At 36.5% G+C, this 18,501-nt stretch overlaps 1 protein-coding gene across 3 annotated transcripts; it reads right to left on the minus strand.

The window, feature by feature from the left end:
• Nucleotides 1-78: 78 nt before the first annotated feature.
• On the minus strand, nt 79-17,012 carry LOC114251705 (uncharacterized). Of its 3 annotated transcripts, XM_089734864.1 has the most exons (23): nt 16,257-17,012; nt 15,892-16,182; nt 15,432-15,548; nt 14,811-15,172; nt 14,607-14,731; nt 14,127-14,375; nt 13,875-13,987; nt 13,649-13,764; nt 12,964-13,080; nt 11,283-11,456; nt 9,988-10,134; nt 9,152-9,296; nt 7,698-8,366; nt 7,053-7,142; nt 6,396-6,482; nt 6,216-6,315; nt 6,070-6,134; nt 4,740-5,624; nt 3,895-4,017; nt 2,911-2,983; nt 2,760-2,815; nt 2,359-2,409; nt 79-1,362 (listed from the first exon to the last, which is right to left on the minus strand). In XM_089734864.1, the coding sequence occupies exons 1-23, from the start codon at nt 16,686-16,688 to the stop codon at nt 1,231-1,233; spliced, it is 4,719 nt and encodes a 1,572-aa protein (XP_089590990.1). In that variant the 5' UTR covers nt 16,689-17,012; the 3' UTR covers nt 79-1,230. The 3 variants fall into 3 exon arrangements, with proteins under 3 accessions (XP_089590990.1, XP_089590991.1, XP_089590992.1); XM_089734865.1 differs by lacking the exon at nt 2,359-2,409; XM_089734866.1 differs by lacking the exons at nt 2,359-2,409; nt 2,760-2,815.
• Nucleotides 17,013-18,501: the final 1,489 nt, after the last annotated feature.

Below are 18,501 nucleotides of genomic sequence, written 5' to 3' on the forward strand. Positions count from 1 at the left end.
ATCGTAGATTTAACCGAACAACTCCAATAGAGCCATAATAGCTCTTTATTGAATTCTCTTCTAACCAAATAAAACGAATTTTACATAAGCAATTGACTTATATTCGAAAATATTATAGTGGGATCGAACTAACAGAACTTATAGAACATTATTTACACACCGAAACGAAAAATAACATCCGTACACATTTAACAAACAAAAAAAAAAAGATATTTATTAACAATCAAACGAATACATTTTACAGATCTTAACATATCAGCATTGCCTATGTCAAACCTTTTAAGACTTGTAAAAATTACGCTACTACCTTTTTTTATTTATCATTAATATACAATAAACCGTAATCAGTAAATAAAAGCGGTTTTTATCATTACACTACGGTCGGTAAAAACTTATCGAAAATATTTACATAGTGTGTATAATATAATATATAAAAAACGTTATTGCTTTTCAACAGTGTGTAAAACATTCACACAGGTACGCCCGTTGTAAATCTGTACAAATCTAACCTAATACACCTAAATATTAAATCAAGTGAAATTATAATTAAAGAACGTTAAATAAGTTATTCAATTTAATGTAACGACATTCGTAATGAACGAAAACTTATTTGTACGGTTTACAAATAAATTTATAAAATACTGTTCGATTGAATAACTATACTATATATAAATATAAATAAATCGTTTCTTCGTCTCACAAAACGACATCTTAATTGTACGAGAGTAGTTCTTGTTACGTAATCTGTACATTGTTATGAAATTTATGTTTGGTGTATTATTATTTTTTAATTAACCTTATCTTTATAAAAATCGGCATCACTAATGTCTCAAAGTGGCGGCGAACACTGCATATCCAATTGTCGACAATTCAGGTAGGCAGCGGCTTGGCTCTGCCCCTGGCATTGCTGAAGTCCATGGGCGACGGTAACCACTCACCATCAGGTGGGCCGTATGCTCGTCTGCCTACAAGGGCAACATTTTTTTTTTTAATAAAACTGTAACAATCACAATACATTCACAGATGTAAAATTTTAAGAATGATCCGATTTTTTTGTTATTATGCACTCATTCATCGTCAGAGCCAAAGGGCCGCAGAAACGCATCAACTTTAGTCAGTTTGTGTGAGACATAACTTTCTATACAGACTCACACGTATCGGTAAAAGCTGAATTTGTACATAGCGTAATATTCGACCTTCAGAGCATGACTTCAGAGGTTGTGAAGCCGGTTACGGGGGCTGATGCGCCGGCCGTAGGATCCGCGCGAGCACGTGTCGCCCGCCGACCAGCTTCAGCTGTTGTCCGTCCATCACGACGCTGCGGACGCCGCTAGATGTCGCTACTGTCGCGTTCGTTCCCGCCTGGAAAACCAAACTACGCTTTAGCATTCTCAAGAATTCCCTAGTCATTTTAAGACGCGATCGAAAACACTTTTTATTTCGAATTTGTATTCACGTCAATCGAAGCCGACGTCTTTGTCCATTATAGGAACCAAAAAAAAAAAACGAACTGTTAAAATGACAAACGTGGGATAAAAGCGCTTTCAAAACTAGTGTTATGTGTCTCAGCCTACGAAACTATAAAAATTGATTTCCGTTAACTCGTCAGTGTAAAGGGTGTTGTGCGAATGTTTTAATACAATGTAAATGGTATGAAAATTATACGAATCTACTGGCTAAAATTTTTATGACAAAGTATAATAATATGAACTCGTGTACATCTCCTGTATGTTTTTTTTAAATATTTTATTTAATTAATATGACGATAACACATGCTCTCAAACACTTCTGCAGCGTCAGGTAGGTTCAGTTACCAGATCAGTTACTAATTATTTACGATATACGTATCTGTTGTTTTTTTGTCAATGAGCACCTAAAAACATTCATTAGTTTATTATACAGTATGTTTCTTTTTTTAATTTCCCATTTTTTTTATTTTTTTTCAAATATTAGTCCACCACACGAGATCCACAGTTCGTGGTGTAATTTATGAACGTATTTGTATGTAAGCATTACCAGTGTTAGATGTAAGCGTGTTCGTCTCAGAACCGTGTGCTTAGTGCGAGTTTCTTAACGTTCTCGATAGCGTAAAAGTTAACTCAATTTTGTATGCAGTTGGAACAGCGCCCCTAGCGGCAAACGTACACAAACGATCCCATTCCATACAAACATGAGCCAGCTTTTACGCTATCGAAAACGTTAAAAACGTCGCACTAAGCACGCCGAACGCGTCTCGAAATCAAACCGTGCACCGTAATATGATACCTCTAGTTGTTAACAATCGCATGCATTAAACCTTCGCAAACTAGACAAACGTCCTCTCTTACACTTGGAGGCATGCAAACTTTCAAAAATCACCTGTTGAATTTTAATCCCCTGCCCGAGTTTAACTTGTTGTAATGGATTCACCTAAAAAATTACGAAACGATTACCGTCACGTCCGAAGTTCGCATTCACAACTAGAAAACTTCAACTACACATTTCAACATACAAATATGGCGAAAAGTAAAAAACGGTTGATTTAAAAAAAAAATTTGCATGTAGTGACACAGCAATGGAACCAAAACAAGAAATGTACTTGTAATACAATACGTTAGATTAAATGAGAGATGCTAATAAATGAGATTCTAGGGCCCTATCAGGAGCATATATCGGCAATGTATATCGTAAACATGAATGAAAACAATACCCCCCGATAACGTACTGATTGATTGCAGCACTAAAATTTGCGTTTTATTTCTTAGTAATACATCCGTTACCTGCTGTAATTTTAACACCGGCGCGGTGGTGGTTGGCGTTGAGACTGTTTGAGCTCCTAAGTATAGAAAATAACGTTAAACAAAAAATAAACAACAAGAGGATAGGTACACAGACATCAATTTGAGAGACGACAACAAACTAATCACTTACCAAGGTTGCTGAGTACCAAGGTCTGTGGCGACGAAGAGCCTCCGCTTGAGGGCACGCGGGCGCCATCGCTTTGCTGGAAGTTAGGTTACTCATTTTACTTAATTATTGTTATTTTTAGAGTATTTAAGCAAAAGGAATTGGAAATATTTATCTTTTATTTATTGAATAAACGAGACCAGTGTGCTTAATGAGAGTTTTTTAACTTCTCGATCGCGTGAAGGTTAACTCAAAGGAGAATGCCCATTGCAGTATGAAATTTGGTTTCAAGTTGTACTCTCATATAACTTACCTCATTTTGTAGGGTTTAATATGCTTATTCATTTATAAAAAAATATATATCTCTAGTTCGCTCTAGAAAGGCAAAAGTATCATACCATACAACTTAATATTTTATAATTTTTTTTGTGAAAAATGTTAATACGAAGTGAAATGAAATGAAAAGAATTTGGAACATTAATCAATTGACATAAAATTAAATTAGTCAATTCAATTGGCAAAATATTAGTCATTTATAATTTAGAAATCTAAACATAATGTGACTGTCAACACTGAGGTTTGAGATTGACATTTGACAGACTTTTTGGTGGGAACGCAAGGAGCGAAGCTGTGTGAATTGTTTTATTTTGTCTATTTAATGATTTTAATGTTTCATCAGGGTGAAATTTGTAAGGTTAGAAGTTTTAAAGTTACTAATTATTTTAATCTTCTATACCCGGCGAAGTTATAACTTAATAGTTTTGAGGAAATTGTTAAAAATAAAAACTTAATTTGTAATATATATTTGATCGTAGCACAACACGAAACCAAGAATGGGCAATCTCCTATGTATAGAGTTGGAACAGTGCCCCTAGCGGCAAACGTAGACAAATGTTCCAACTCCATACAAATTTGAATTAACTGTTACACTATCGAGAGCGTTCAAGAACTCGCACTAAGCACACTGGAATACTTCAATCAGCATAGGTAAAAAAAAAGATAACCGACCTGCAGAATGATGTTGTGCAGTGGTTTGGCGGCCGTGAGTAGCAGCGGGCGAGCGAGGCGCGCGGCCGGCGCCAGCACGCGCACGCCGCCGCGCACGCCGCCCTCCACCGACACCATTTGTCCCTGGAATACACCAATAAAACGTACAACGTTCACTTTCCTTAGGCAGCAGCTTGACTCTACCTCTGACATTGCTGAAGTCCATGGACGACAGTAACCACTTATTTTAAATTTTAAATAACTATTTTTTTTTTTTAAATCAAACTGATCTTTGTTGTTACTTTTATTCGTCTCAGGAATTTTGGCATTTCAAAAAATTTGCCGCCATTCAAATCATACCACCCTAGACCCGGGCCTCACGAGTTAGGCATAAATCCATCCCTGCATTTGCGCCATGTTTTAATTTTGGACTTATCTTTCTCATGCACCATCGAATAAACATTTATTTGGACCCTTTCGCTAGGACAGGCCATGCTGCAAAGTATTCCGCAAGAAACGAGGCTCCATGCTGAAATTCCGCACATCCCCCATCGTGTATAGGCGGTGTTTTGTGGCGGGTGACTATAGTCACCGACAGTAGCGAAAGGATTAAACATAAACACCACTATAAGATCAGTAAACACTGAATACTAAGCGGTTACACGAGAATAGGTATCATCTTTATATTATTGAATTACTATAAATAAACAAACAACCTTTTGGTTAAAATTGCTCAAAATGCTACTCAACATTCATTTTGCGTCTGTATGATAATGTCCAATATTACAATATTTACGATTTTTAAACCTCAATAACTGGAATTCAGTTATTCAAGGCCCCTTGAGAAGTTACCGTGCCGTGCTTACCTGAGCGTTGGTGAGTAATTTCGCCACTATCGGTTGCGCGGAAGTTGCTTTGTCGGTAGCCGCTTGACTGCGGATGACTTGTGCAACTGACTTTGTTCCTTGATTTGCTAAATGCACGGTTTGTCCACTGGCCAACTGCAGGGTTTGTCCGCTGGATAGCTGCACCGTCTGGCCGGCGGAGAGCTGTAACGTTTGTCCGCCGGGCAGCTGCACGGTCTGTCCTCCTAACTGCACTGTTTGAGAACTCAACTGCACGCTTTGTCCGCTTGAAATTTGTGAGTTCTGGACATTCGAACCGGTCAGTTGTAAAGTTTGAACGTTGCCACCGGTCAGCTGGACGGTCTGACCGCTCGGCAGCTGGACGCTCTGCGACGGCAACACGCTCTGGCTGGCCACTTGAACACTCTGTCCGCTGGGCAGCTTGACCGTGTGTCCGGTGAGTTGCACGCTCTGGCCGGCCAACTGGACCGTCTGTCCCGCGATCTGGACGGTCTGGCCGGCCAGTTGCACGGTAGACACCGGGATCTGGACAGTAGACTGCGACGTTTGTAGATTCTTGACAACGGATGCGGATTGCTGAGATCGAACAGTGGACGTTTTCACAGCAGCGTTCGATACTCTGACCGCCTGCATCGTCTGCGGCGAGGCCAGCTGGACCGTCTGTCCGCTCGGCAGACGGACGCTGTGCATGGGCAGCTGCAGCGACGACAACTGCAAGGTATGCCCGGAGCTGAGCTGCACGGCCTGTCCGCCGGGCAGGTGCACCGTCTGGTTGGCGGCCAGCTGCACGGTGCGACCGCCCGCCAGCTGGATGGTTCTCGTAGCCACAGATGACGTCACAGTGGTGGGAGTACTGCTCGATACTGTGCTTTTGCTTTCTGCGCTCTGTTAATTGAAAATATTAAATGTCAAGACCTTTCTAGATTGTGGCTGGTCCGATTTCAATCATCATGACGGACCCTACGTATGCTGATGCAAGCGCAAAGTGATGAAATTTTAAAATAAATATTTCAATAGATTCTTATGTTTATAATTTTACATAACGATTATTAGAATTATTACAATGCATAAGTTATGTGATTTTATCACAAATTTTATATTTTCTATGTTTTTCTTAACATACAAGTCGCTTGTCTTAAAATAAAGGCACATGCAGTTTAGAAGCTTGTATTTTCGAAATATTTTTTTAATTCCACATCATAAAGCATAGGCGTTTCTAATAAATAGACTTCTAAAATATAATTCTTCTTAAATTTATAATTCTTATTTTTAAATCTCATCTGCGGGACCCAATTCAATTATATAATATGCATTAGCAAAGAATAAGTACCTGAGCAACAGTCGTGACAGAAGCGGTTGTGGATATAATTGTGCGTTTCTTTGCAGTTGTAGTGCCTATAAAAAATAATAAACTCTATAAAAATTACTTCTAAGCACCTGTACAATATTTAAAAAAATATATACATATATACGCACCAGTTTGCATGAGAGCTCTTGGCGATATCAGTGACTTCCCCGAGGAAGGTGTTGCAGGACTGAGCACTCTTACGATGCCACGTCGTTGTATAGGTGTCACCTTCAAGAAAAACGATTTAGCAAGATTAAAAATAAATTTAAAAATTACCTTTTTATTCAAAGCCAATTATTTAAACTAACCTGTGTCGAAGGTATGGTAGTAGACGCCGTTACAGTAGTTTGTACAGCCGACGGTTTTATTAACAATGAACGAGTCCCTTGACCAACCTGCAAATAAAATACTTTCTATAGAAATATTTTAGTGACCACTGCAGAGTACCCGCCGCCCTTTGCATTTATTTAATAAATTATTATTATCGTTAAAATCTTGGAAAACGCTGAGTTTTTGTTGAAACGTCTCGTACCCCACCTCGACAATGTTGTTATGCATTTACTGAACACCATATGTATGTCGTTATATAGAAAAAACGGACATCGAACCATCTAGAAAGGTCTCGAATAGGCCATAAAAACAATCGATCGTCGTTATGAGGCCAGAACATTCTCGAATATTCTAGTTCTATGGAGAATGTTCTCGAAAATTATAGACACAGTTGACACGACCATAAAGCGAGGCGAAAAAGAGAATCGTGATACAGTCTACCTAATAATGAAATTTAATAATTAAATTAAATAATAATTATTATTTCGGTGCAGTTTTGTGTTCTGAATCTTAATTCGTAATAGCACCATAACAAGAACATTGCCCAAAAGTGAGCATTTCTTAAATAGCGGATGCCTAGAAACAATCTATTTTAAAACCCATTATTTTAATTTATTAGTGTCATTGAAACAAACCTTTGTTACGCTTTGAGGGCCCGTTGTTTCAGTGGTGGGATGTATCAAAGTCACAGTCGTTGGAGGTGTTTTTTGGCTAGCCATAGTCACCTAGGGAACGAATATTTTATAAGCTTATTGTTTGTTATAAAACACTGTTTTTATTATGCATTGTTTTTAAGTTAGATCTCTTTTTTTTCCTACCTATGCTGATAGCCTTGAGAGGCTATATCAGCTTCGCCCTAACGTGTAGGTAAGCTCACCGGGCTCAAACCGGAGTGGCGCTAACACTGACCCTAGCAAGAGCCGTGCTTCGCAGAATCTACCACCGGATCGGAAACGCGACCCACTGAGAAGATCCGGCGAGAAACTCAGTGGGCTGTGTCTATGGGTTAATTCGCTCGTCGAGCCCTTCGTCGAAAGCGACGGGTTAGACGAGGACGGTGACCGGTGCTTGTGGTACCTAAAAACACAATTAATGGATCAGGAGGATCCGTAATGACGTGCTTTGGGCGACGTCGACTGTTTACCATTCGGTCTACAGGATCGGATATGGTTAGATCTCACTTTAGTTTCTGTATACTACAGGCAAATAGTTTTTTCTTCATGAAACGTTCTTATATACACTTATTTATATGTTTAAAAAGTACAAACAAAAACACTTACAATGGCCGGTGAAGTGTCGGTCCTCTGCAACAGCCTCTGCTTCATGAGCGGTGACTTCTGAGGCGTCACAATAAGCGAAGGCAAGGACTTCGATATCTGACTGGAAGCCAGACCCAAGGAGGTTGCGGGGGTCGCAGCTTGACTGGCAGAGGTCTTCACGAGCGCGACCTTCGTCTGTTTCGGCGTAGGTTTCAAATCTGTTTTCGGCAGACAAACAGTTTTGACCTGTGTCGCATTCTGTTTTGCCACCGAATTAATGATTGTTTTCGTCTGAGGGTTGGTTTGTTTGGGCGTCGGAGGACTAACGCTGACTTTAGGAGTCTGTTGGGACTTCACTTGTGCGACTTTCGCTTGCGTCATTACTTGCTTCATGGTCGCCGCCATCAAGCTGGCTTGTTTCACGGATTGCGTCATCAGGGTGGCCTGTTTATTGGTCTGCTTATTGGACGGAAGCTTCGTTATTTGAGGTTTGGATTTAGGAGACGCTGCGGCGATCAGTTTCCCTTTGGGTTTGTTGGAGAGCGCGAGTGTCGGCTTGTGGAGTTGCGTCGCCTGCATGAGGAGCTGCGCCGAGGAGAGGTGCGGCACCGACGTGCTGGTGTCGTCAACGTCCACGTCGCTGTCAGACGCTTCGATTACTTCCTCCACGTTCGCCACTTCTAATTCGACCTGAAATAAATTGTTACTAGATGATGACTAGAAGATGATGAAGTTTTTTTATTTTTGATAACGCCATCTTGTTGTGTCTTTAAAGCGGTTAGTTGCCCTCAATTAAGAAAAACAGTATAATTATTCGCCAATAGATGTCGGGAAAACACGAATAAAACAACATTTTCTGAAAATAAATCATAGTTAGATCGATTTATCGCCCCCGAAATCCCCTGTATACTTTAATTTTATGAAAATCGTTGGAGCCGTTTCCGAGATTCAGATTATATATATACCTATATACAAGAATTACTCGTTTAAAGGTATAAGATAAGATTATCCTTAACTGTTCTCTTAAAATAGTATTTTAGTTAAAGTCCTGTCAATTTAATTAGATTTTTGTTACAAATAAGACAATTCGGTAATACTGACGATCCTTGACACAATTAGTATCACTATTATTACAACGAAGAATTCATGATGGATTTAATTTAAAATTTTACTATTTGTTTCACCTTTTTTATCATAAGTCCTAATTAAATTTTCGGTCGAGCCCGTCATTCAACTACAGCATATTTGTTTTGATCCTTGATTCATAAAGTTCATAACGTATGAAATTACTTAAATAATAAATATGTTTAACTTAGTAAATTAATTTTATTTCCTCCATGTAAGTATTAGGTAATATTGGTGTTGTTGGCGTTTCAGAATCTAGAGAGCCTCTATTGAATCTTTTGTAAAAACCTGTGATAATGTATAGTGACAACACTTTTATATAATCAGTAGATAAATTTTTAGTATCGTACCCCTCGCGGAGGAGACAGAGGGCGTTCCTTGGCCGGCGTCTGCAGTCTGACGGGGGGCGGGGTGAGCGGCGCCGGCAGGGAGGGGAAGGACGTGGCACCAAACTTCTTACCTCGACCGCTCAATTTCAACCAGTCTTCTTCCGTTCTGAAATATATTAAATGTGTTTAATATTGTGTATGTGTGTGTTTTGTTCATTAAACCATTGACATTCATTTGGCCGTCTGGTGTAGTGGTAAGTGACATGGTCACTACACAAGGGGGTCGCGGGTTCGAATCCCGCCAAGAGAAGATATTTGTATGATAAATATAAAATTTCTGTTCCAGGGTTATGGATGTTTATTAAATATATGTATGTGTATAATAAAAATCATACATTTATTTCCGTTATCTGGTACCTGTAATACAAGTTCTTTAGGAACTTAGCACGGGACCAGTTAACGTGGCGTGATTGTTAGTAAATATTTATTTATTATTATTATTTATTATTGAACACAAACTTTAATGCAAGTACTTTTGATGCTAAAATATATAAACAAATCTTTGACTATGTGTAATGTATTAATTATTATTATGTATTATTATCGTTCTACTGTATTTATTTAAAATCTTATTTATCATACCATTTTTTTAAATGATATACAATTGAAAATAAAAATTTTTTTAACAACTTTTCAATTAAATTTTTTAAATTTTTTTAAATTGTTATTAACTTTAACGAATTACAATCGAAATTTTCATTTTACAAACACATCAAGTTATTTATTCGATATAAACAAATTCATAATTTATTTAAGGTTGTACACATAATATATTGGTATATTTTTTTAACACTCACCTATTCCTATGCAAATATGTCCAGGTAGCAGTGCGCTGGTCATACTTCACGATTGGATCCCTTTTTATAGAATTTAACTTGTCTAACGCTGCCGAAACTGCACTTAACAGAGCTTGATCACTACAAGGTGCTATCCACTGTGACATCCTACAGAAAATAATTTAAAACAATATAACGCACGCTCGTATGCAGCTGTTTCTAATGAAATGAGCAATCGCTTTTTACATGAAAACGAGTTAATTTTGAATAAATATAAATGACAGACACCGACACGAGCCCTTTTTCAGATTAGAAACTGTCCACTTGCTTAAATAATTTAATACTTTCAGCAATCTAGTTAATAGCCATATTATACAGCTTCAATGCTATTAAACTATGATTTTTTTGTAATTATAGTGTAAAAGCTCTGATTTTATCTTATTAATATAAAAATGGGTTGTTATTATTGCTATATGGCTATATGTAGCTTATTTAATAAAGTAGGTCGTATTATTCCGAGGCGTTAACTGGCTGTAGAATTATAAAACTGTGCCTTTTGCCCTGTCTTAACCGTAATTCTCCTTTTGGCGGGAACGCGAGCATTTATGTTCTGTGAATTGCTCTTATTTTGTTAAATTAGTGTTTCTTCGGGGTTAAATGTCTAATAACAATAGTTTATTAACCGTTTGGCACAAGTACACAAATGAGGGAATACGTGGCTTCAAAGCGTGGGTTTTCGGTTTCATTCGAAAAATCTACTGAAAGACTCAGTAAATTATCATCATTTTACTTAGACTTTATTTCATCTCATCTCATCTCACTTCATTTAATTTCGTCTCGATTGATCTCAAATTAATCAACTTCAGCTCATTTCACTTCATATCATTTTTAATATAACACAATATAAGAAGAAATAAGACTTAGCTTAAAGGTTTCGTTACCAATTTCTAAAATCTTTGAAAAAAATTGTTATTATGTCCATCATAATATGCATAAATCTCTTAACACTAAACATAACGTAACGGGTCAAATGACCCATTTTGAAATTTTGCATTGACAATACACGTATCATTTGCTTTTGGACATTTGACTTCATGACTTTTGCTTACCAATTAATCTACAGATATTGTACTTTTTTTTTTGTTTTGTTTGTTTATTTGAGTAACACTTGTCGTATATCGTTATCTACCCGCTATGGTAGAAATAGGTACCAGTAAGGTGTTGATATGATTAGTGTTAATTAACGATTTTCAATTCGCTTTACGTTGCATGTTGTCTGGTATAAGAGAAGATATAGTGCGGTGTGGGATACGGACTTGAGCAAGATGAGGACGTGATGTCTGGTGCCCTCGCCGTTGGGGAGGCGCGCGAGTGCGTCGCGGACGAGCGCGGGGAAGGCGGCGGGGCGGGGGCGTTCCGCGCGGAGCAACGCCGCGCCCGTCGCGCCCATCCACCACGACCGAGCACACGGACCCACCACTGACCGGTATCTGGACAGGAAACGTCATCTATCTATTTGCTCTTGTAACCACTTAGTATTCTTTTTTTTTCCTACCTAAGCTGAGAGCCTTGAGAGGCTATTTCAGCGTAACCTTAACCAGTAGGTGAGCTCACGGGACTCAAACATGACGACGTTGCCAACACGAACCCTAGCAAGAACCGTGCTTCGCAGAATCTACCACCGAATCGGAAACGCGACCCACTGAGAAGATCCGGCGAGAAACTCAGTGGGCTGTGTCTGAGGGTTTTAGTATTCAGTGTTGGCTGATCTTATAGTGTTGTTTATGTTTAACCCTTTCGCTACTATTGGTAACTATAGTCACCTGTCACAAAACACCGCTTAAACACGATGGGTAATGTGCGGATTTTCTAGCGAAAGCCTTCAATTAAGTGTTTTTTCGATCATGTATGAGAAAGATAAGTCTAAAATTAAAACATGGCGCAAATGCCATATAAACCCATATATGAATACGTAAAGCAAAATCTTTGTAACCCCTTTTTACGTAAATCGCGCGGAACGGAGTAGTATGACATTTCCCACTATTATAGAAAATATAGAGACAGAGTCCAGAATATTAATATATATATTTTATTATTATTTAATTAAATCAATAAAAAATACATTACACAAACTACCATGTATTTGACACACACGCATGCATACTATTTGTTTATTGTCAATCTTTTCTTATTGATTATAGTTTGTGGTCAAATTGAGAATAGATTAAGTATAGTCTTGACGAAATCTGTATTATAGAAATATAAATAGTCTTTGATAATAGAACCATAATATTGTTTAAATTTATAATTTGAATTAATTAATTTCGAATACCACTATTAATATCAAATATACATAACATGTCTATAGATATATTTGTTTGTCTTGCTATTGTGATAACAATCTGACCCCATTTGTCACCTAACCTAACTCTCTAATACCTAATCTCAAAGTTCCTAGCTCAAGTAATATAGCTAATGTTGCAAACCTACAAAAATCCTGCTTAAGGTATTGAAAGTTATGACAGTCGTCAAAGAAAAAAATTAGGACCTGCGATTAGTGGTTGTAGGCAGAGAGACAAACAAAATAATGTTACTAATTTATATAGTTTATGTATGCATAAGTACCATTTAGACAAAAAAAAACAAATACTTTAGATAGACTCCAAATAAAAAATAGGCTTTCAAATAGGATAGGTAGCAATAGTAGTTGTTAATTTTGTGTATAACAATATTCTAGTGTGAACACCAAAGTCAATTTTATAAATTATATTTGGCCTACTATAATACTTAAATGTTTTAAGCAAAACAATCATGAATAATAAAATATTGAAATAAATTTTAAATGTCATAAAATAATTTTATAATATTCATAAAGTATACGACAAACTGTTCGTTTCTTAAAGAGAATTTTAAAAATACAAGTAGTATTATAGCCTGAGAAATGTGACCAATTTCTGCAATGTGGCTTATAATTAGGATATTACAATGACTACATACCCATGTTGAATGTACGTAAATGGTTTTCCTGCCGATGAAAATCTCCGTCGTTCCTGCGCTCTGAATTCCGCTACTTCAAAGCTAGTCGGTGTTCGCATCATCCACGACGTTGGATATCTAACATGACAGATAAAACACAACTGATGTAGTTGACGCGCATTTACCCAAACATGGAGACATTCACAGATAGAAATAAAAGTTGTTTCATTGTAGCATATAAGAATAAAACATGAAGTCTTGGCCTAAAGGATAAGACGTCCGGTGCATTCGTGTTGAAGCGATGCACCGGTGTTCAAGTCTCGCAGGCGGGTACCAATTTTTCTAATGAAATACGTACTTAACTAATGTTCACGATTGACTTCCAAGGTGAAGGAATAACATCGTGTAATAAAAATCAAGCCTGCAAAATTATAATTTGCGTAATTACTGGTGGTAGGACGTCTTGTGACCACCACCCCGCCTATTTCTGCCGTGAAGCAACAATACGTTTCGGTTTGAAGGGTGGGGTAACCATTGTAATATACTAAGAGTTTAGAACTCATATCTCAAGGTGGGCGGCGGCATTTACGTTGGAGATGTCTATGGGTTCCAGTGACCACTTAACAACAGGTGGGCTGTGAGCTCGTCCACCCAACTAAGCTAAATAAAAAAAAAACATAGAAAATTTCTTGTAGTAAATAATTACCTTGGGGGCGGTGCTTCAGCAATAAAGGAAGGCTCGTCAGCAGCTCGAAGCCACCGTTCACAGAGGCGACCGAGAATTGCATCACAATCCCGACCGGCACCAATCCACTGGTACATCTGAGTGATTAAATAGAATTTTGTAGCTTTCTACATTATAGATACTTAAAATTTTGTCATTGAAAATTTGAGCTCAACATTCAATAAATATGTACTATTCAATAATTTACCTGATTTTCTGGCATGTACTGCAAGTATGGTACAAAGTCATCAGGATGGGGACCTCTTTCCCCGGCCAAAAAGTCCAAAGCCGAATCTAATTCTGCACACCAATCGTCGCATGCTATAAGCATAGAAATGTACTTAGATATTATGACATCCCTATTTAAGGAACCAACAAAATCAAGAACTATGAGGTTTATCAGCTAGTCCACATTAAAGCAAATATAATTTAGTTCTTACAAACCTCGACACATACTCACAGTTATACCAAGTGTTAAGAGGCGCTATGGGCGAGCGCATAACAGCAGCGCATCTTGCATGTAGCTGTTGTTTCGAGGCCCGGTGAGCCGCCCTCGCCGGAAACAAAGCTCGAACAAGCGACAGGAAGTTAGCGTGAGTTGTTTCAGTTAAAGATTCATCCACATCCAGAAGCTCGTCCCTATCTTTACACTTCGCTTTAATAACTTCTCCAGTGTCGTCAGCTAACTCTATTGGTAGGGCCATCATATCTGTATGTAATATATATTTATAACAATTATTTTTGTATATTCATAAACCTCTTTTCAATATCTTATTTAGTAAGTAATTTAATTAAAAAGAAGCAGAGGGTATATTATTCAACAAATATTTAATTTGATAGTATCATGCTAATTTAATTTGAATTTGTTTTATTTGGTTCAGTTATTTTAAGATGTTTGCCTTTCGTTTATTTTTAGATTAAACCACTTTATTAGTCTTACCTATGCCATCCAAGTCTTCAAGTTTAATGGGAATTGGTTGGTCAATTTTAGAAATATTTGAAATGGGCATGGAATCTGGTGGTTCTTGCTTTATTAATGCATCAAACTGATCATCATAATTTGGTCTGAAAATGCAACAACGTTTTATTTTATCTTTAGTAAACTTTTCACCAATTTTGGTAAAAATAATAATTTAAGACTCACTCTGCTCCTATTTCCTGTTTGATTTCAACTTGTTCCATGTGTTTCTTCATTTGCTTAGGACTCATCACATTTTCTAAAAATGAGCTTTCAGAGTCACTACCTTCTTTTTCAACTTTGATTTTTATGTTTTGAAGCAAAGGTTTGATGTCAGGATTCTCAGTTTCTTCTTTGCATTTCTTTGATATTTTATTCTCCAGCATTTTTTTTACTACTGCATCTTTTTTAGGAGCTTTTTTAATTTTTTGGATTGGAGATGCAATCTTTGGTCCTCCAAACATTAGTTTTTTTGCACCATTTACAAGTGCCACTCGTTGTTTTATATCTTCTAATGTTATCCCATTTATGTTTAACTCTGGATGATTCTAAAACAATATTTAAATGTCCACCAATCAATATGAATTTCTTGCTACATCTTGAACTAATGATTTAACAAATAAAAGTAAAAAAAGTATTTTAATAAAAAAAATAGTACATCATATTATTATATGAAAAATAATTTAAGTATTCACAAATGCAGTCAAACAAGGAAAAGAAAATATTAAATAAAACCTACCTTTAATAGGCAGCCATTAATCGTTAATTAAATTTATTTTTAGTATGGAAATTTACATTTAGACTTACTTCTCTATACTGTCTTCTTGATCTGTGTGCTATTAGGACATTTTTCAAACATTCAAGTGACGTTGGAAGTGTTTGTTCAGAACCAGCAAGAGTACCAGAAATATTCCCATCAGCATTCTAAGTATATAAAGTATAAAACATTCACATTTAAATGTCTATTCTTAACTATAAATGGGAAAATTATGCAAAACAAGTCATTAATAATAAAAAAATTAACTAATCTAATAATTCTCAGAAATTTTCGGACAATAGTTAAATAAAGCTTTGATTAATCTAATACATGATCTTCCCCTTCTCAAGAGAGTTTGAGATATTGCAGAGCTTAATACAATTAAGAAAATAATAATTTGAATGTATAAATAGCCATTAAATTTACTGCTATTTTTATCTCAATTTAGCAACAATTATTTTGTCATAAACAATAGTATTTTGATTAATATAGAAGGTTGACTTGACTTACTGTAACATTATTTCCTTTCTTTTTCTTTACAAACTGTTCTGGAGGTCCATCAGGGTAGTTCTCATCATCAGATTCATCACCCCCTACTTCACTTCTAATAGCTGCAAGCTCTTCAAAATATCTTTGCTTGGCTCTCAAGTACAACGGTTTGAAATTATTTTTTGATGATGATTTTGGCGGCAATGAAGGAATTCTAGGTGCTGGGCCAGGTGGAGCTGCTTTAACTGCTGCTAATAACCTCTCTCGTGATAGCAAAACTTCAGGTAATAACTTGGCATAATAGGATTTTATCTGAAATTGAACACATTAATATGAATTGACATATTCGTCTATTTTTGTTTAACATTACTTTAAGTATCGATTACCCTATGCCTCTGCTGTTTAGCCCTTGCTTTTTTAAGAAATTTCTTCATTTTGGCTATATCAGGTCTGTAATTTCCTTGCCTTAAATTATTATAGAAAGTGCTGAAAGGTGATTGGAAATGAAAAGGTTCATGATGAAAAAGCATTTCTATAGTTTTTGTTGTTTCCTCTTCTTGATGTTCCGTGAATTTTGGTAAAAATTTCATTAAATGTTCTTTGTGTTTTTCATCTAAAGATTCCCAAGTTTTCGTAGAAAAAAACTCTTTGAATAGTGAATAGTCTTCGCATAGTTCCTGAGGTAGCTCCAAACTATGTCCTAGAATCCGTACCGGCTCCATCTCTTCTTCATCGCCCTCAGAACTCCCGCTGGAAGTATCAGTAGAGCTACTGCTCTCTCCACTATAGCTATGATCAGTTTCCATCTTGTCATCCATCTCGTATCCAGGGTGATCAAATTATATCCAACCTTGATCCGATGTCTCGGCTTTTCACATACTCAAATGTAGATTTTCAATCATATTCACTGTATTATCGCGTTGTTTTGTAAGTGTTGTTTACGAAATTTCCGAGCTATGGCAAAACAAAATCGAGTAGAGAGCCATGAAGTTTTTTTAAATAGCCGTCAAGTCTTGTCTAAAATAAAATAGAACGCACACGCCAAACTTCGGTGTTTCACACATACTATACGCCAGAACGGAACATTGCAATGAGAAAATAGCTTGACAATCAAGATCAGCGACATTTTGGCCGCAGAATGGAATTTAAAAATAAAACAAGTGTTGTCTTTGCCTAAAAGTCAAATTTAGTCGATGGCTCAAAACACAAAATATCAAAAAAAAATACAATGACCAAAAATAAAAATAAACTTGTCCACTTATTAATCTAAAAGTAGTTGTGAAGTTGATTTTGATTAATTTTAGAAAAAATTAATGAAATTATAACACCTTTGTATCAGACTATATAGAATGAGCTTTCTACTACAGAACTAATAACTGTTTTTGCAACTTATACCGGTATGGCTGTCAATTGTAATATTTTAATAAATCTATTAAGCCTTCCAAAGCAGAGCAATATTCAAGTTTGTCTCAACATGCTAGTCCAAGCGCTGTGTACCATTCCAAACTCTTTCCAAGCCCAGTTTGAAATACTCAGGAAACACTGTAGAGGGAAATTAAATATCGAGCCGAATGGTACGTGGAAAAAACATCTCTGGAAACGCAACGACTCCAAGTTCGATGGTTTTTAGAGTAGTAGTTTAAAAATATTATCGGATGAATACTTCATTTTAATGCATAAAACAACTTTAGAAACGATGAGTAAAAAAGGTACTAATTGAATAATTCAGCTGATTTTACTTTATTTCAATTTGAAGCTTATTAGCTTCTATTGAGCACGATTTACGAATGGGCCATAATGTTAAATGAAACCCATAATGTTAAATTTCATGGAAAGTGATCTCTCGAGAGACTATACTTTAATGCACGCCAAAACACAATCAACATTAAAAAAGAATCAACAAGTAGACATATTTGTACAATAGGCGACCTTATCACTAAAAGCGATATTTTCCAGACAACCGATTTATTTACAGAAATTCTCAAAATATTAAGATACAGTTTTGTATATGTTGCGGTGTACTATTAAGAATAGATTAATAAGGAAAAAAAAACATTTTTTTTAATGCTTAGATAGGTGAACGAGCTCATTGCCCCACCCTTCAAACCGCAACGCATTACTGCTTTACGGCAGAAATAGGCAGGGCGGTGGTACCTATCCGTGCAGACTCACAAGTGGTCCTACCACCAGTAATTACGCAAATTATAATTTTGCGGGTTTGATTTTTATTACAATGATGTTATTCCTTCACCGTAGAAGTCAATCGTGAACATTTGTTAAGTACGTATTTCATTAGAAAAACTGGTACCCGTCTGGAATTCGAACACCGTTGCATCGCTTCAACACGAATGCACCGGACGTCTTATTCCTTAGGCCACGACAACTTCAAACACAATACAATAAATAGTATATATGCTTAGACCGTTTACACAATATGAAATCACCATAATCACTTATATAGGTCCCAATATACTTTTATATATTAATTTACATATGTATACTTAATAAATCAACAGCATGGAAATGATAAGCAAACAAACACAAGGAAAAATTATACGTCTCACCTAGGAACCCAAAACGTTCTTGCATGGTGTATATTTCCAACCAAACCGATTAAAAACCAAATATGAA

The sequence above is a fragment of the Bombyx mandarina genome, chromosome 18 (assembly GCF_030267445.1).
Source record: "Bombyx mandarina strain Sakado chromosome 18, ASM3026744v2".
NCBI lineage: Eukaryota > Metazoa > Arthropoda > Insecta > Lepidoptera > Bombycidae > Bombyx > Bombyx mandarina.